General features: G+C 43.0%; 2 protein-coding genes across 2 annotated transcripts; one reads left to right on the forward strand and one right to left on the reverse strand.

Moving 5' to 3' along the window:
* Nucleotides 1-278: 278 nt before the first annotated feature.
* LOC149065847 (uncharacterized) lies at nucleotides 279-3,643 on the reverse strand. The gene is made up of 2 exons (XM_089254101.1): nucleotides 2,985-3,643; nucleotides 279-2,374 (listed from the first exon to the last, which is right to left on the reverse strand). Exon 2 carries the CDS (start codon nucleotides 2,368-2,370, stop codon nucleotides 967-969), a length of 1,404 nt encoding a protein of 467 aa, XP_089110227.1. The 5' UTR covers nucleotides 2,371-2,374; nucleotides 2,985-3,643; the 3' UTR covers nucleotides 279-966.
* LOC149065848 (uncharacterized) lies at nucleotides 3,557-14,819 on the forward strand. Its single transcript, XM_089254100.1, has 2 exons — nucleotides 3,557-3,837; nucleotides 10,866-14,819. Exons 1-2 carry the CDS (start codon nucleotides 3,610-3,612, stop codon nucleotides 14,613-14,615), a joined length of 3,978 nt encoding a protein of 1,325 aa, XP_089110226.1. The 5' UTR covers nucleotides 3,557-3,609; the 3' UTR covers nucleotides 14,616-14,819.
* The last annotated feature ends 4,902 nt before the right edge of the window (nucleotides 14,820-19,721 follow it).

A 19,721-nucleotide genomic window follows, 5' to 3' on the forward strand; every position in this document is an offset into this window, starting at 1 on the left:
AGGCTCGCTAGATGGCGCTTCCTATGACGTCATTCCTAAATTATCGTTCTTGCCTATGATGTCATTCCCAAATTATCGTTTTTCAGGGGGGTCATTCCTAAATTAAACTTTATTTCCCAAGTGATGATTTTTTTCAGGGAACATTCCTAAATTAAACTTTTGAATTCATTTTCTGACTTAGAAAAAATTTGCTCCTAAATTAAACTTTATTTCCTGACTTGTTTTTTTTTTTTTGGAGGGATGCTCCTAAATTTTTTTTTTCCATCCCAAGTGATGAGATTATTTCAAAGAGGGATCATTCCTAAATTAATCTTTTCTTCCACAAATTATTGTTTTTTTACTGACTTAGTTATTTTTCTAATGATTTTTTTTTTCATTCCTAAATTAAACTTTTGAATTCATTTTCTGACTTAGAAAAAATTTGCTCCTAAATTAAACTTTATTTTCTGACTTGGTTTTTTTTTTTTTTCTCAACACCCTGGGAAATTTAAAGTTCATTACCGTTCTTTCAACTCTTTCCCAAATTATCGTTTATTTTCTGACTTCCCAAGTGATGAGATTATTTCAAAGAGGGGTCATTCCTAAATTAAACTTTATTTTCTGACTTTGTTATTTTTTGGAGGGATGCATTTTCTAACTTAATTTTTTTCTATCCCAAGATTTTCCCATAACGTCACTTCGAAGATATCACCAAAGAGAAGGATCTTTCCCAAATTATCGTTTAATTTCAGACTTTTTTTTTTTTTTCTAACTTGGGGATCTTTCCTACATTAAACTTTATTTTCTGATGATTTTTTCATTCCTAAATTAAACTTTATTTTCTAAACTAAACAAAGATGAATCGTTTCATTAATTTTAAAATAAAATTTTTTTCAAGTCACAAATAAACTTTTGTATGTCCAAGCTGAAAAGTAAAAATAAACCAAAGGAGCAATAAAATACAAAGTCATTTTATATGATTTTCATTTATTTCAAATAAATTTCTTCTATCTTAGATTTCAAAACATCAAAATCAATCGCATTAAAACATTTTTCCGCTACATCGTAATTTTCCGCCAGAGTTTTAGCGACTTCGCGAAAGTCAATCAGGGTTAAAGCATGATCAAAATATTTATAAAACATTAAATTATCATTCAACTGCAGACATTCATGACCCAACTGATTAGCATATCCCATGGAACACCCATGGCAGTCAACAATTTTTTCGATGCTAGCAAAAAGTTTTTCACTCACCAATTTAGCCAAAATGTCGGTGATATCCATAGAACTCGTTCCTTTAGTTTGGTTTTCGCGCACACACACTTTCAGATAGTCCAAGCAGAGCGTTTTCTGCACGAGCTCACTGATCACGGTATGAAGTGGTTTATCATCCTCGCTCCAGAAGAGTGCCTCGATTGCCTGGAAAGTCATTTTGAGGGGGTTTTCGGAGCACTTGAAAATTTTGTTGTCCCCGCGATGTAGAGTTTGAATTAGCACATCATCACCGCTGTAGTCCACGATCAGGTTCTCCGACACTAGGAAAGTTCTATCAACGCGTTGCAGCATAGTACGACGAGAGAATTCGGTTCTCAAACATTCCCACACGTACGGCGAAAGAGTCACTCCATTTTTAGCTGGGTGCATGAGTCCATCGCGTTCGAAAAATTCTCGAATATGTACGCGCACTTCACCACTGAAGATCACGACGCTGACGAAAAAGTTCTCCTTCACGTGAAAGATGTTGGGAGGCGGCGCTTCCTTATTGAATCCACTGCTGCGAGATCTCTTAGCCGATGGTGGTTGAGTGTTCGGTGATGGGCGCTTGTTACTCGAAACCATTTTCCGGAACGTCAGGCTGAGTCGGACGTCTTTTACTTTTGGGTCTTTAGGTATCGCGTGACGCCACAGCTGGTTGGTTGGAGGTAGCATCGTCAGCAGGCTGTTGTGTTCCAGGATTCGGTCCACGGATTGGTGCCCCCGTCGAGAGAACACGAGCTTTCTTTCAGCGCCCAGGGAGAGGCAAGCGATGGGGTAATCTTTGACGAGCTGTGATTCGTCATCGGAATGCGGGGAGATGCTCTTGGTTCCATCAGAGTATCGGTTGACGACAACAAAGTTGTAGTCATGGCCTGAGATGCTCTCGACCACGGCTTTCAAATCCAAGAGGAGAGGTGTCCACGGTTGGGCCTGGAGGGTCATTCCGGAAAAGGTGTAGTGTAGGCCAGCGTCACCATACCCAGCATGCTGTCTGGGCATCGGATAAGTCTTGTCGCCAAACTTGAAGACGCATTCCTCTGCTGGACGGTACACGATTTCAGATTCGAGCTGGTGTAGTATCGCAACGGAAGTATCCAGTACGTTCCGAGCGTATTCATAGCGGAGGCTTTCCATCTGTCTAAATGAAAACAACGCATACAGTCTCTCTCCGCAACTCTCAAGATGAAAAAAAAAAAAATTGCGAAATATATATTTTAACAGAAGTTTTTTTTTTTTTTAAGTTTTTTAAATTTTTATTATTATTATTATTTTACAAAATTAAATTTTTATGCATCTAACCATTCAGCGCATGCTACGACCTTGCTTCTTGCGCAATGCCCTTTTTGCAGAGGGTGAAACCCGCAAGAAGTCAAGGATTTTGGGAAGTTTAAGACTTTCACTGTCTCCAGGTTGAATCGTTGCTCTAGAAATTTTTTTTTTTGCCTGCAGTTCACATAAATGCAACTATATCTGTTATTAACAGTGGTGAGATGAATTTTCATTAAATTATAATCGAAAAGCCCTTCCCCCCATCTAATATTAAGAAGATTTCTGCTAACCCAGAGCATTTGTGGGAAATCTTCTTCGGATAGCTCCTTGCTAGAGAATGGCGGCTTGTAGAGAGAGTGATATACTCTCCCTGTGCTTAAATCAAAGCAAGCCATTTCCTTAACAACATATATCCCACTTTTAAGCAAGAATCCCTCAAAATCTAACACGCAAGAAGCCATAGAAAAAAAAAATCTTACCAAGTTGCGGAGAGAGAAGTGTATCCAAGCGAGCGAGAGAACTAAGTTAAGGAATTGTGTCTGTCCCGCAGTTTATATACTGCAGTTGCAGTTGATAAGCATAAGTATAGGAATATACTGTGAATCTCAAAGTGCACCCAGTAGCATCACTATCTCATTCACGTGAATCACTAATACAATATATTCATGTGAGCATGCATCACTGATACAGTACCAATATCTAATGATACACTATCCAATGTTACATGAATCACTGATAATGATGTGAGTAGCATCACTATCTCATTCACGTGAATCACTGATACAATATATTCATGTGAGCATGCATCACTGATACAGTACCAATATCTAACGATACACTATCCAATGTTACATAAATCACTGATAATGATATTGACGTGAGTATGCATCACTCGCGTTGCTTCGATTATTCTGCACGCGACACTGATAACTATATGAGTACTGTCTGCCCGAGTAATGACGCATAGCACACGAGACTCGTTATCGCTTCCTAACCCTTTATCTCATTAAAAGTATCATCTTCTTTGCAGATCCTCTCACTTCGTTTTTGAGTTTTGTCCAGACAGCATCAAGTTTTTTAGCTTTCGCTTCGTACGTTCGCGCAATGGCTAGTTTTATCGATTTCGGTATAAGTAAAGAAGAATTAGTTAGATTGTTGGAAAATGACGATAATTTCGTCAATGAATGTCTCAACGAGGATTTAGTTAGTGATCGCGATATAAAATTAATGATTGAGGATGAGGAGAATTTCATCCAGCAATGCCTGAAGCGTCCTGCGCCAGTAGAAGCTGGACCAAGTGGATATGCTCCGTCAGAGAAGAAGAAGAAAGAGGTTAGTTGTTTTTTTAAATTATCGCGCGTTAAATTTTATTCCAAATTAATTTTCAGGAGTAAATTTTATTTCGAGTTGAATTTATTTCATGTAAGGTATTTAAACTCATTTATTTAATGGTAGAGCTGCGAAACATCTGGGAATTTCATTACAAGTTAAATTTTATTTCGAGTTAAATTTAATTTCAAATCAAATTTATTTATGTCGCGAGTTAAATTTTCATTCATCGAAAAAAAAATTATTCAGTTGTATTTCATGTCGCGAAACAATTTCTCAGGCGTAAATTTATTTCAAGTTAAATTTATTTCATGTAAGGTATTTAAACTTTATTTAATGGTAGAGCTGCGAAACATCTGGGAATTTCATTACAAGTTAAATTTTATTCCGAGTTAAATTTAATTTCAAATCAAATTTATTTATGTCGCGAGTTAAATTTTCATTCATCGAAAAAAAAATTATTCAGTTGTATTTCATGTCGCGAAACAATTTCTCAGGCGTAAATTTATTTCAAGTTAAATTTATTTCATGTAAGGTATTTAAACTTTATTTAATGGTAGAGCTGCGAAACATCTGGGAATTTCATGTCGCGAAACAATTTCAAAACGACACAAGAATTCAAATAGAAATTTTTTTATTCAATTGTACATCAGCAGACTCGTGAATCAATTTATACATTTGCGCACTGGTGAGATTAACGGCTTTCGTAGTGGGCGCATTTCCGCTAAAATAGCGTATATCGTAGGTTTTATTACAATACGTGAGAAAAATATTTCCTCCCAGCGGAAGAGAGGAATTACATCTTTCAAAGTCCATTTGATTTTTATATGTTGTTGCTATAAGAGTAAATAATATAACAATCAGTATCGTGAATATGGCGAACATTCTCTTGTGTCTTATCAGTTCTCCATTACTCTCCAATTCGTAGGACCAGCAGCTCGGTAAATCGAATGACGGTACATCCGTTTTCCATGCGATACCCTGCTTTCTATTGTTTTGATCGTAGATCACGGCTTCCACTGTTGTTGGCATTTCAAAGCTCTAACCAAATATGTTTCAAAAATGGGTTTTTTATATAATCTCTCGGAGCTCCGGTTTCTTCTAGCGCTTTCAGGAAAATTTCTTGACCCACCACGGGTGATTTTCTCCGACCGACCACACTTGATATCAAATCGCTAATGTCGCTTCCTTTGATGAGTCTGCTCTTATAAACGATCGAGCCGTTAGAATTAATTTTTAATATGTTCGGATGCTTATTTATATGCGTGATAATTTTTTCTGAGTGCCCTCTTTGCGATTTCGGGACAGAAATCAGAGCTATTGGTAATTCGTCAACTTTCTTTTTCTTCTCTTTTTCTACTTCTTGAATTTTCGGTTCTGGTAACCGCGGTGGATTGTTCTCGGCGACGTTGATTCTCTTGTTCAGCAGATTCTGATAGAGTTTAATTTTTATAGCTTCGGGCTCCTTGCTTCGCAGTATTTTCAACATCTCGTTGTCCAACTCAGAAAGCTGCTCTTTTGTGGTCACATGACGCGATAACAATTGTTCTGGAACCAGAGCGAATTTCTGTGCGTGCTCCATTATCTCGTGAACAAAGTGGCGAGGGTTTGTATGGCGGCTGGGATTAACTGGAACAAAAAACCTCCTTTCTGAATCAGCACGCGCTTTTTCTCGTATAGCGGCGTCTTTTTGCAGGCGAGTTTGCGAAGTGTATTTCTGTGCCTTTTCAGTTTATTTTTCTGTTTTGAGGATAACGGTATGACACCCTTCAAAATATTGAGTGAGCACTCGCAGACTGTCTTTAATGCTGATTTCGGTAATTTCTTCAACAAATCCTTACGTTTATTCCTCGGACAGGCAGAGAGTAGACGAAGCACTTGTTGCTTCTCCAATGCCATACTTTAAAATAACGATGTTTTTATTCCAACCATATGCTATATGCTATAGCCTTCTTCAGCGCGCAGTGCTTTATCATGTTTTCGTGGAGAAAACAGTTCGCGCTCACTTCTGGCAAGTCCACAATGTTGGGGCAGAGAATCGCATCTAGATTATAAACTTTTAACCCGTACTGCTGCAGTAGCATCCGACACTTGTCGTGGCCTTTCGTATACAATACGACTTTTGATAATCGCTGCAAATGTTGCTCCAGCATTTCAAAAGGTACATCACCCGCCGACCACGATATTTCGTGTATGTTGTTGGTGACGTAGAGACATTGGTGTCTATCTCTAGGAGATAATTCCGAAAACTTTTTGGGCGGTTTATATACATAGTGAAAATTTTCTCTCGAATGCATGAAACACCACGCCAACTCCTTGATTATGAATGTTCTATCCGACAGCTGGAAACCCTCGACCTCTATCACAGCCGTCATGTTCGAAAATGGAAAGTTTCATTTCCTGGGTTTATAGATATATTGCGTCTGCCCAGGTAACACGTTAGTGCGCAGGCGCATTTCCTCCTCCGTCTCGGGTCGTAAATCAACCATTAAATACGAATACGGTTTTTTCGTGCTATCCTCGAACACCTCGTTGAAAAATTTGATTTTATTGGGAAACAGCTGACGTCCCAGGTGGGTCACCTGACTGACATCTCTTCTATTTTTGAATAGAAACATATATTGCGCGTTCAGAGAAACGTTTCTCATTTCCCGCCCCTGGTGAAACACGTTCTGCACTATGAAAATCACGGTCAATTTTCTGTGGTGACTGTACTTTGTGAAAAGGTTTGCTAATTTTTTCTCGCCCGATAGCTCGTTCATGAGGTCATCTAAAATCACCAAGCTGTCTTCTTCCACGCTTTCGAAATTGCTCCCCTCTCGAAACTCAACGTAGTCTTCCATATCTTCGAACAAAGTCTGATATTCGCCGTAAAACCATATAACTCGTTTCGGACGAGGCTCTCGAAACATTTCGTTTCTGTGTTTTAATAGTTCTCTGAGAAAATATGTTTTTCCCGAACCGGTGGGTCCGGCAATGAGCACGGTGCTCGGATGTGTCAGCTTGAAAGGTTCCATAGTAAATGACAAATGAATGAATTTTTTTTCTCTTTTATTTAACAGAAAAATTTTTCTTTACAAAGCTTGCTACGCGCATATCGTTTTGCATATTAAAACGCGATACAATATTATTCATACTTTTGCCGATACATCGAGAATAGATAAAAAAAATCACATAGTGACCGCACACGGTTGTCTTATCTGATTGTAACATGACGTCATTATAGTCGACGCGCGAGTAGCGTCGTAGAAATCTGTTTATGTGTCCCTTCTTGAAATAGGTGGGCGGGTTCCCGTAAGAGTCGAAGAAATCAGCTCTCGCTTCGTTTTCGATGTAAATAGCCAACCAGTGCGTTCCGGGTTCATTCTCTCTGTCCGTGTTCACAACCAGTGCAGCGGGATAAGCGATCACATTTTCGGGTAAATTGTCACTCGCAAAAACACCTAGGAAAGCCTTTCGAGTGTGGGGGTGTGTCGAGAGGGCGTGCTCTATCTGTTTAGTGTTCATCCCGCAAAGTCACACAAGACGCTTCTGGACTTTGTTATTTCCACCAACGATTCGAATTCGGCAAATATGATAACCGACACGGTCTTGGTCAAGGCTGAGGAAAACTTGAGTTCCACTCGCAGATTACCCTGCTTTTGTAGGTGCACGTGTCCGCAGTCACTCATGTCGGGTATCAGGTTGAAGGCGAAGAGGCTGTAACCGCCGGCTTCATATTCTTCTCTGCTCACGTCACATCCTTTATCTTCTCCGGGCCTTCCGGTGCCCACGAAGAGTGTGTTGTAGGCTCTGATGACGTGTCTGTTCCTAAAGTCTGGTTGTAGCGACGTGTGGGGGACGGGTCTTCCATCGATAGAAACAGAAACAAAGTTGACGTTGTTGTGCTTGAAGTCGAAGGGGTTCAAACCGAACGTTCCGTTGAATGCTTCCGTGTCCACCATGCCCATAACCAATCGCTTAGGCATGACACCCAGAAATACGTTATCTTGCACGAAACTCATGCTTCCCATGGATATCGAATAGACCTTGCATATCACGCGGTTAATGCAATATTTGGCTGTTGTTTTCTCGAGCGCCATGGCATGCGCTACAGCCACAGCAGGATTCATTCTTACTTTACGCACAAAAATACTCGCTTGCTCGATAACCACGTCGCAACCCTGAGCAGCAGTGATCAGAAAGAACTCGGGTTTCGATCGAACCAGTCTCATCTTCAAGTCCACGAGAGAGAGCATCAGCTTCGGTTGATAGAATATGTCGACGTGAGGCACGCCCATCATTTCAAAAGAATTTTCCGCGAGTTTAGCTCTCTTCTTGGCCCCTTCGTTCTTGGTGAGGTCAGACATGTGACCTGCAGTGTCCTTGTAGTAGCCCTCGGCTGTCAGGGGTCCTCTCTTTGCATCCGATCCGTAGTTAAGCAGTGTTTCCAGGTAAGCTCGATACGGATAAGTGTGTGATGAGTTTGTGAGCGTTCTTCCATTCAACGTGACGTCAATCTGAGAGAAAAGGGTATGCAAGAAATTATTCGCCGTCGATACGGCTTCGGCGGTTTCTGGTTTTGTCACCTTTACTCTGACATACAGCTGAGTGGCAGAAAGGTCTATGTATTCTTCGGCACTACCGGCCACGTGAAATTCGATGGGGGCCCCCGAATCACGCACTTGAGATATGGGATGGTACTGGACCCATTCGGCTGATTCTATAGAGGTTTCCGTGGGTGGCACCGTGAACAGATCGGCTTCGCTTTTCAAACATTCATGAGAATTTTCGTGGATTAAAGCCATCGCTGAATATATCGGATGTCGACAGCTTTCTAGCTCTCTTCTTACTGACGGTTTTCTTGACGAGTCTCTTCCTTTTATTCTTTCCTCCGAGCATGGATTTGATTTTATTGGCCCCCTTATCCGTGAGAGACCTTCCGGCTTCCTTGGCACGATCGCGAGCTGCGATCTTTGCGTCTTTTCCTTGAACGATGTCGTTGGCGAAATCCACACCAGAGCGCAACAGTTGAGAACCGACTGCCTTGGCACCGCGTTTCAACAGGGGCACGGCCGATCTGAAGAGAGAGCTGAATATAGATCCGAGGCCATAACCTCTTTGCAGAGCGCTACCCTGATAATATCCGAGTCCGTTTCCAGCCTGAGCGAGATAATAATCGTTGATGCTGTGGGCACAGCTCCGGTACGGTTTATAATGCATGTCGCAGTCTAAAGTGTAGTTTCACTATCACCTTTCCACGTTGAAATGTGAAAAACTTGCCCATGTGCGTCCTTAAATACATGTGAACGATGTCGAAACTCTTTCTGGCCAGCGGCACGTAATGGGCGCGTTCGAAAGACACGCTGACGATATCCCCGTCCTGACCGCTAGTTTTCACGATTCTCAGTAGCGGGGCGTAGGTGTTACCCACGACCTGAGGTTCGACCAGGTTGCAGTACACGTACAAGAGATGAAAGTCTAATTTAGGATCGGCTGTGAAAGGACCCTCGACTATGGTCGGACCCTCTATCAGGCCGGGTTCGAAACCCAGGTTTTCGGCTATACCGTGTCTGAGACTGAGCTTGGTGTCTTTCTTGAGGTTCACCTTAACTTTTTTCGTGATTTTATTGTACGTCACACCAATCTTGTCTTGAAAATTTTGAGTGGATATGGCTTTGATCAGTTCGGGGGTCGTCTCGTAGAAACCCGGGGCTATGCGACCGGTCTTCATTATCTTGTTTCCGACATCGAATTCGAAAGTGTTTGTCTCTTGAGTGATGTTGTGGAATGAATGGGGATAAATTATCTCCGACAGTGCGACTTCCATCTCGGATTCGAATTCCAGGGTGTTTGGAAGTTTAACCACGAAACTCGAGAGCGTGTTGTCGGGAAAAAAGTCTCTGGAAGCATCGCTGGGTAGAGTGAGATAGAAAGAAGCCATCTCTGAAATGACAGATGCGCGCACTGTTTCCGGGTTTTTATAGGACCACCCACGCGTTGAATTTTTTCGGATACCCCCGAAATTTCACGAGGTATTGAATAATTCCTTTTCTTCTCCTCTTCTTTAAAACTTTTTCAATCGGAAATTTTTCTCCCATCTTTACACCTACCATCTCTTCAGCGTAGAATGTGCCCTTGATTTCTTCCCCCATCAGGTCCTCGAGCTTGTAAACGGGAATTTCCCTTTTCACGCACTCGGTCACCACGAATATCTCTTCGGTGAAATTAGAATCGTACCCCCTCTCGAAGGTGTGTTTTGATCTTGTGATGCGCACGTGATCACCCACTTTAAACTTGCAATCTTGTTTCTTGGGTGTATCCCCATAGAGATTGTTCCACACCTCCGGCTCGTTTCCGGGGTTCACGTCCACGGGCCTCATTTTTATAGACCTGTGATACCTGTGATTGTAACTCCACACGAGGTCTTCGATCATGTCGATGTAGCGATACGTGTTCTTGGCAGTGAAGTACTTGTACATCCAGTTTCTGAGAGACCTGTTCCATCTTTCCACCACGCTGGCCTTTATCTGTTCGTTCTCCGTAGTGAAAAACTTTACACCTTGACGCTTGAGGTAGCGCTGGACTGGTGACGCTATAAATTCGCGCCCCTTATCGCTCTGTAGCGCCACTGGTTGACGTTGTTGAAAGATGCTTTCTAAAGCTTTGGCCACGCTGTCACCGGTTTTCCTTTTGAGAGGCACGACGAAACCGTACTTGGAAAAGACGTCGATGCACGTTAAAAGATAGTTGTAACCATCGTTGTGAATTGCTAGATTACGCATGTCCACCAAGTCGATTTGAAATTGACTGTTTAGACCGGCCACTATTGTTTTGTTGCGGGGAAACACTTTTTTAATGGATCTGTGTAACGTGTACGCTCTCTCGCCAGCCAACCAATCTCTGATTTCTTTTTTCTTTGATGACTTGAGCACGCGCTTGAGGGCGGATACGCCACCGAAACTAGCGGGAAGACGTGGGTTTCTATACCTCTCATCCATTGCTTGTGTTAGACTTACGTGTCCTACATTCCCTTTTTATTTGTTTTTCAGGAGCGACACCTATGCGAGACGTGCGGCAAGGAGTTTTCCTTGCGTAGGAATCTGAATCAGCACAGGCTAACGCATGGCGAGCGTCGCCACAAGTGTTTGGTGTGCGATGCAGCGTTTCACCGCAAGAGCGATTTGATGCGCCACCAGCGTGCCATGGGGCATGGTGCGCCACCCCAGCATGGTGTGCCCCCACAGTGGGCACAAGGAGCACCACCACAGAGGCCATCACCGAGCCATCACCGAGCAGGACCACCCCAGCATGATGCGTCCCCACAGTGGGCGCAAGGAGGAGCACCACCACAGCGGCCATCACCGAGCCATGGGGCACAGCAGCAGCTTGGAGCACCCCAAGGAGGAGCACAGCTAGGAGGAGGAGGGCAAGTCAGGCGCGCACTCGACATGTTGTCGACGCACGAATTGATCCCCACCCCAGACACCGAAATGGATATGACCACCTTCCTCGACAGCGTGAGAGAGGAGTTGACGCGGCTGTTGAGGGAGGACATGACCACCCACAGGTCCCTTAAATGGAACATCGTCGCGACTGCTGTTTTTTCCAGGAAAGGAAGTGACGGCGAGGACGAGTTCTGCAACGGGTATCTTCGAAGTAAAATGCTCACCACTTTAACCGCCGACCAGATAGAAGAGCACCTACAAATAGCCTTCGTAAAGGTAAAGCAGGCGACAGAGGATTTTGAAGGCAGCGGAAGTGGTTGGGTGCTCGAGCGCGTGCTCTTGCTTGAGCTAAACACGGCGCAATACCAACCACTAGCGGCCGCCACTTATATTCCGCTGCCAAAGGGGGTAGCCAGCAGAAGAGCAGTGGTAAATGTAAAGAACGATGATGAGAAATGCTTTCTCTGGTGTGTGTTGGCTGCCCTACACCCGGTGAAGCAAAACCCCGAAAGGGTGTTCAACTATATTCAGTATGAGAATGAATTGAATACCAGTGAATTAGTATACCCGGTGACACTTAAACAAATCCCACGGTTCGAAGCTGCGAATTCAGTGCGCATTAACGTCTTTGGGTTGGAGGGGGGAGAAGTCTTTCCTCTCAGGATTAGTGAGGTGGTGTCTGGTACACCAATCAACCTCTTGTTCATCAGCAACGAGACAACGTCGCACTACTGCCTCATCCAAAACATGTCTCGTTTGCTTTCCTACACGACCAAGTATGAAGGTGCATCCCACTTTTGCAATTATTGCTTGCAACGCTTCTCCTCCCTCGAGCAGCTGAATGCGCACGAACCACTTTGCCAGACACACGGTCTGCAACGAGTGACGTATCCCGGTGTAGACGACAACGTGATGTTCTTCAAGAACAACCATTACCAGCTGCACGTTCCATACGTCATATATGCGGACTTTGAGGCGATCTTGGAGAAGGTGGACAGCTGTAAGCCGAACCCGTCTCTCTCTAGCACAACCCAGAAGAGCCTTCACCGCCCCTGTGGATTCGCGTATACGGTCGTGGGGCCCGATGGTGTATACGTGAAAGAGCCCACAGTGTACAGGGGTGAAGATTGCGTGGACGTCTTCTTCCGGTGTCTCGTCGAAGAAGAACGAGTGGTTATGGGCAAGCTCGACAACCCGGTGCCTCTGCAGATGACAGCTGAAGATGAAGAGAGATTCGGGAATGCGACCACTTGTATGGTGTGCGACCGCCCACTCGGTGACGACAGGGTTCGTGACCACTGTCACATCACCGGTGGTTTTAGAGCGGCGCTGCATCAGAAGTGCAATCTCCAGCTCAGGTTAAGACGTCACATCCCGGTTATATTTCACAATTTACAAAACTACGACGCTCATTTCCTGATGCAAGGACTTTCCCGGTACCCCGATCGCAGGATCCAGGTGATCGGGAGGAATATGGAGAAATTTATCTCCTTTTCTCTCGGTCGCCTGCGATTCCTGGATTCCAACCAGTTCTTGGCGGCGTCGTTGGATTCGCTCGTGCAAGCGATGAACCCCGGTGACTTCAACAACATGAAGAAATGTTTTGGAGCTACGAGTCATCTTCTTCAACGTAAAGGATGTTATCCGTACGAGTACGTTGACTCGTTTGAGAAGTTCGAAGATCCGGTGCTGCCCCCACGAGAGGCCTTTTACACCTCTCTGGGGGATCAACATATAACCAGTGACGAGTATACATATGCGCATACCGTTTGGAGAGAATTCCGGTGTTCCAACCTCGGTGATTACCACAACCTCTACGTGAAGACTGACGTGCTGCTTCTCGGGGATGTGTTCGAGAGTTTTAGAAAACTCTGCGAAGAAAACTACAAGATCGACCCGGTGCATACGTTCACATCCCCGGGATTGGCCTGGAACGCATGTCTGCGAATGACCGGTGTCAAGCTCGAATTGATCAACGATCCGGACATGCATCTCTTCATGGAGAAAGGTATCCGAGGTGGGGTCTCAGTGATCTCCAAGCGGTATGCGCGAGCCAACAACCCGTTAATACCCGGTTATAACCCCAGTGAACCTACATCATATATCATGTACTATGATGTGAATAATTTATATGGAAAGTGTATGATGGAGCCCCTCCCGGTGAGAGACTTCAGATGGTTGTCCCCCAGTGAACTTGAGAGCATCGATTTTCTCAACATCGATGACAACGCCGTCAAGGGGTATATTTTAGAAGTGGACATGGAATACCCGGTGAAGTTGCACGACGAGCACAATTGTTTCCCCTTGGCGGCAGAAAACATTGAAATTACTGGTGACATGCTCTCTCCATTCATCAGAAGACCCGGTGATAAACCATCCAAAAAGCTCTCACCAAATCTGATGAACAAAACTTCCTATGTGATCCATTACCGGTGCCTGAAGTTATACACGTCGCTGGGAATGAAGCTGACGGGTGTTCGGCGTGCAGTCGAATTCACACAGGAGCCCTGGATACGCCCGTACATAGCGTTCAATACGGAAAAGAGGAAGCAAGCCCGGTGCGAATTCGAAAAGGACTTCTATAAGCTCCTCAACAACGCTGTGTACGGGAAATCGCTAGAAAATTTGAGGAAGCACGTCGACATCCGTCTCGCCAACAATCAGAAGAGCTTGAGGAAGCTAATATCATCCCCGGCATTCGAATGCTTCAGGATAATCACCGGTGAGTTAGCCGTCATCAAGATGTTGAAGACGAAAATCCATCTGGACAGGCCCATATATACCGGTGTCACGATTTTGGACCTGTCCAAACACTTGATGGCGGACTTCCATTATAATTTTATGAAGAAAAAATACGGACCCAGTGTGGAAGTTTTGTTCACAGATACAGATTCATTCCTCTACGAGATAAAAACCGGTGACATTTACAAAGACATGAGGGAGGAGCTCCACAGATTCGACACGTCAAATTACCCCGGTGATCATCCTCTGTTTAGCCTGCAGAATAAAAAAGTGGTGGGCGTCATGAAGGACGAGAACGGCGGCGAACCCGTTGTGGAATTCGTCGGATTAAGATCAAAAATGTACAGCATGGTCACAGCAGTCGCGGAGAAAAAGACCGCCAAAGGGGTCGTTCGTGCGGTTGTTAAAAAACAACTAAAACATCAAGATTATCTGGCTTGCCTCCGTAACAACTCCTCGATCAAAAATACTATGCTAAAAATCTCCTCCAGTAACCACAAACTTCAAACGGTCGCCCTCCGCAAAACGTCGCTGTGCCCTCGCGACGATAAACGCTATATTCTCGGTGATGGCATTAAAACATATGCGTATGGCCACTATGCCATTCGATGAACAGTGCTACATGGACACTGATGTACATATTTTTTCCCATTTATTTTAACATATTTTTCCATTTATTTTGTATATATTTTTTTCCATTTATTTTGTATATATTTTTTTCCATTTATTTTGTATATATATTTTTTCCATTTATTCTTGTATATATATTTTTTCTCATTTATTTTGTGTATCATTAAAATTTAATTTTCTTTATCATCAATGCTTCTGTCATTAATTGAGTTACGTGTGATTTTTTTTTTTCAGCTTGAGTATGATGAAAAGTCAATAACATTTCTTTTTGAGGGAATTTTATTTTACAGCTTGATATGTGAAAAAAAAAGTTTAATTTAGGAATGAAAAAAAAAAATCATTAGAAAAATAACTAAGTCAGTAAAAAAACAATAATTTGTGGAAGAAAAGATTAATTTAGGAATGACCCCTCTTTGAAATAATCTCATCACTTGGGATGGAAAAAAAAAATTTAGGAGCATCCCTCCAAAAAAAAAAAAACAAGTCAGGAAATAAAGTTTAATTTAGGAGCAAATTTTTTCTAAGTCAGAAAATGAATTCAAAAGTTTAATTTAGGAATGTTCCCTGAAAAAAATCATCACTTGGGAAATAAAGTTTAATTTAGGAATGACCCCCCTGAAAAACGATAATTTGGGAATGACATCATAGGCAAGAACGATAATTTAGGAATGACGTCATAGGAAGCGCCATCTAGCGAGCCTCAACAAGTGCGAAGCACCCATTTGTTTGATGCGCAGCAAGTGGGGAGCCCTATTGTTTGATGCGCAGCAAGTGGGGAGCCCTATTGTTTGATGCGCAGCAAATGCGCAGTCCTATTGTGCACCAAAACCGCTAAAATCACCCTACTCCTCTAGGTTTACACTAGTACACGAGAATGACTATATCAAACTGTGCATTACTATAGAATGGTAATAAAGAGCTATTTGACAATAAATTTGGGCAATAGTACCCACCGCCCAACAAGAAAATTTGTAATTTGTATGAGTGGGCCCGGGCACTTTAACTGCTCTATTATGGGCTGACATGGCTCCAGCCTGAAACGATTCTTATTATTTTTCTCCTTCACCCTGTAAATTCACCATAGAGGAGGGCCCATGAAAAATTGCCCTAATGGTTCACCATAAAGCACAGCCAAGAGGGCGCGGTAGCCCAGATCGATAAGATACTCGCCTAAAATACCAAAGGTGTCGCGTATTCGATACCCAGTTCGTCCTTTTCAGAAAACTTTCCAGACACAGGGGTACAACAGAAATGGCGACATGACCGAAGAAAAAATTGCTACCGCAGGAAGTCCCCCATCGAAGGATTAGCGCACAATCTCTCGATGATCATAAAAACAAGCCTGAAGTACGGAATCGGCAATAAATGGTAGGTCCCAGTCTAATTAGCCCTCGTTTGCAGAAAATGACCGTGGTGCGACAAAAATGATCAAATGATCATAGCCATGAAGTCATGTCTATAATATCTATACGCAGGCCACCAAAACGAAAGGGCTTTCAAAGCTAGACGATCACTTCCCAGAGCCGCATTTAAATACTACGGCCGGGGCAAGCATGCATCCCTCTTTAATGTAGTTTTAAATACGTCATTGAAAGGAGAATTTAGCGCTCTTTCTCATCAAGCGCCCAGGGCATAAAACCTGCGGGCTTTTTGGCTTTGGGGGGGGGGGGGGGAGTCAAAACTCTAGGCCTGTGGGTTCCCTGTCTAAAAGGAATTTCAAGCTATTGCTCTATTAATAAGTCAAAATGTAACTTACTAAAATTATTACTTTTTATTCCGTTTTGCGGCCCCTAAAGTTTAGAGGCCTGGTGCGGCTGCACCTTTCGCACCTGCCTAAATCCAGAACTGATTTCAATCCCCGCATACTCCGCTGAAATGAAGTGGTTGAATAAAACCAACACCAATACACTGAAGAGCCAAAAAAACTGGTTCAGGCATGCGTATGCAAATAAAGAGATATGGAACCAATCAGAGTACGGCGCGGCGGTCGGCAACGCCTATATAACACAACAAGTGTCTGGCATAGTTGTTAGATCGGTTACTGCTCCTACAATGGCAGGTTATCGAGATTTAAGTGAGTTTGAACGTGGTGTTATAGTCGGCGCACGAGAGATGGGACATAGCATCTCCGAGGTAGCGATGAAATTTGGATTTTCACGTACGACCATTTCACGAGTGTACCGTGAATATCGGGAATCCGGTAAAAAATTAAATCTACGACATCGCTGCTGCCGGAAAAAGATCATGCAAGAACGGGACCAACGACGACTGACGAGAATCATTAAACGTGACAGACGTGCAACCCTTCCGCAAATTGCTGCAGATTTCAATGCTGGGCCATCAACGAGTATAAGCGTGCGAACCATTCAACGAAACATCATCGATATGGGCTTTCGGAGCCGAAGGCCCACTCGTGTCTGCACGACACAAAGCTTTACGCCTCGCCTGGGCTCGACAACACCGACATTGGACTGTTGAGGACTGGAAACACGTTGCCTGGTATGACGAGTCTCGGTTCCAATTGCTTCGAGCTGATGGACGTGTACGGGTATGGAGACAACCTCATGAATCCATGGACCCTACATGTCAACAGGGGACTGTTCAAACTGGTGGAGGCTCTGTGATGGTATGGGACGTGTGCAGTTGGTGTGATATGAGACCCCTGATAAGTCTAGATACGACTCTGACAGGTGACAGGTACGTAAGCATCCTGTCTGATCACCTGCACCCATTCATGTCCATTGTGCATTCCGACGGACTTGGACAATTTCAGCAGGACAATGCGACACCCCTTGCTACAAAGTGGCACTCTTCTGACTTTAGACACTTCCGCTGACCACCAAAATCCCCAGACATGAACATTATTGAACATATCTGGGATGCCTTGCAACGTGCTGTTCAGAAGAGATCTCCACCCCCTCTTACTCCTACGGATTTATGGACAGCCCTGCAGGATTCATGGTGTCAATTACCTCCAGCACTACTTCAGACATTAGTTGAGTCCATGCCACGTTGTGTTGCGGCACTTCTGCGGGCTCGCGGGGGGCCCTACACGATATTAGGCAGGTTACCAGTTTTTTTGGCTCTTCAGTTTATATATATAAATTCTTTTATAGTGTGAGTAAGTGGATGTATTGAGGAATTATTTAAATTAACATTATTCAAAAAGCAATATAATACAGATGCACACACACTCATCAGTGGCGGATTAAAGTCGGTCGAGGCTCCTGGCGTAAAAGAAAATATTAGGTCCCTTAAATTAGAGAAAAGTGTAAAATTCGGTTTTTTCTGGGTCCTTTTGAAGTCGAGGCGTCCGGTGCACCCACTGTTAAATTCGCCTCTGTTACCCATACATAAAAAAATTCTTTTCACCGTATAGTGCAGTTTTTTTGTTAAAGATACAAAGGCTACAAAAGGCGAAGTGCCGAAAGTTGGCTTAAAAAATGCTCATAAAAAATATGGATTTCAAATATGTCCAAAAATATATATATATAATATGCAGCAAGATATCTCGCCTCCTTATAGTCCTCATATTTAAACATTAAAGAGCTAAATTATTTTTGTGAAGTTGATTTCTCAACTGAACACTTTTCCATATATTATATATCCCAATCCCTTAATTTTCACCCGCTAAAAAGCGTCAGAAAAACAACTTCCCAGGGCTGTAGCCCTGGGCAGTTCTCGTCATTTTTTGCTTTTTCATGTTATAAATTAACTACAGAAGGGGCCCGTGAAAGGTCTAACCGAGGGCCCGCAAAAATCTCAGCCTGTGGGCCCCGCTCCAGGATGTGGGGGCCATGGATATAGCATTTGTAGGGGTTTGGCGGTTTCTGCTGTGCTGCTTAAAGGTTTAAGCATTGCTGTATCTTATTTACAGCAGGGCATTTTCATTAAACAAATGATCAGTGTTTTCTGCGTATGCGGGATAATATATGCTGCATACATGTGACAAATATACGCCGTATTTTTCCCTAAAAATTAATTTTAATGAAAATAACTCTAAATATAGAAGATAACGATATAAATTTTTAGTTTTGTATAATTTTGGCTGAACCTCGCCACCTAAAAATCTATAAGAGAATTTCATCATTACTTTTCAGACAATTATCATTCGTAGGCCTTCGTTAACTCACTTGAACTACAGTCAAATCCCCCTCTTAACGAATACCGTTATAGTGAAAATCTCGTTTTAACGATCACTTTTCTAATCCCTCTTCTAAGTTTACATATTACAATGCAAACACCTGGGATTCCTTTATAACGAAATTTCGTGATAAGGAAGTGATTTCACCGGTCTTTTGGAGTTCGTTATAACGGGATTCGACTGTCTATACCTGGAAAACTTCGAAATCGATTCCTTAGAACAGTGGTTTCGAACCCGGTGCTTCGCAAAGCCCTTGGGGCTCCATCTGAGCTTCCTAGGACCCCCACAACCGCTCGGGAAAAATAAAATCAGTAAATTTGATAAATGAACAAAAAAAAGGAAGAATGGGTTCCTCCATATAAATTATACGCTAAAAAGGGTTCCTTGAGGGCTCCGACATAGAAATTATACACTGAAAAGGTCTTCGCGAGTCAGAAAAGGTTGAAAACCGATGCCTTATTAGAAATCCGGTTTTTAATTGTATTTTTTTTTTGAATGAATACTTTTTTGACTGCTTCATGCGAGAAAGCTTAGTAAATAAATAGTTATTTAATAGTAAAAATTTTCAACTGCAGTAGAACCTCGATTTTCCGGAATAATGTTGGAGAACAAGGTCACGGATATCTAAGAACCATAGTTAAACATAACACTAATCACAAAACAGTTCAAATAAAATATAATATTCATACTAGAATTGTCCGAACCACCGAATCAGTTTTTGATACTGTCGTGAGCGTGACTCAGAAAAAAAATCGAAAAATTTATCAAATGGCAAAAAACATACATGCAGAGCCGCAACTAGATGTTTGGTCACCCGGGGCAAGTGCTCATTTTGGCGCCCCCTTGTAATGTTGAAGAAGGGATTGGAGAATAAAATTTGCGCCCCCTCTGGTCCAGCACAAGGGGCACGAGACCCGCCTGCTCCCCCCCCCCCCAGTTGCAGC

Source organism: Pholcus phalangioides, unplaced genomic scaffold (genome assembly GCF_987345545.1).
Source record: "Pholcus phalangioides strain wild (caught in Gottingen) unplaced genomic scaffold, Ppha-v1.0 ptg000039l_1, whole genome shotgun sequence".
In the NCBI taxonomy this organism is placed as follows: domain Eukaryota; kingdom Metazoa; phylum Arthropoda; class Arachnida; order Araneae; family Pholcidae; genus Pholcus; species Pholcus phalangioides.

Bases quoted from the DNA above. Each gene is read 5' to 3' on its own strand.
- LOC149065847 (XM_089254101.1), bottom strand. From the start codon at position 2,370: ATGGAAAGCCTCCGCTATGAATACGCTCGGAACGTACTGGATACTTCC.
- LOC149065848 (XM_089254100.1), top strand. From the start codon at position 3,610: ATGGCTAGTTTTATCGATTTCGGTATAAGTAAAGAAGAATTAGTTAGA. The intron at 3,838-10,865 runs GTTAGTTGTTTT...TTTGTTTTTCAG, and splicing joins CAGAGAAGAAGAAGAAAGAG to GAGCGACACCTATGCGAGAC.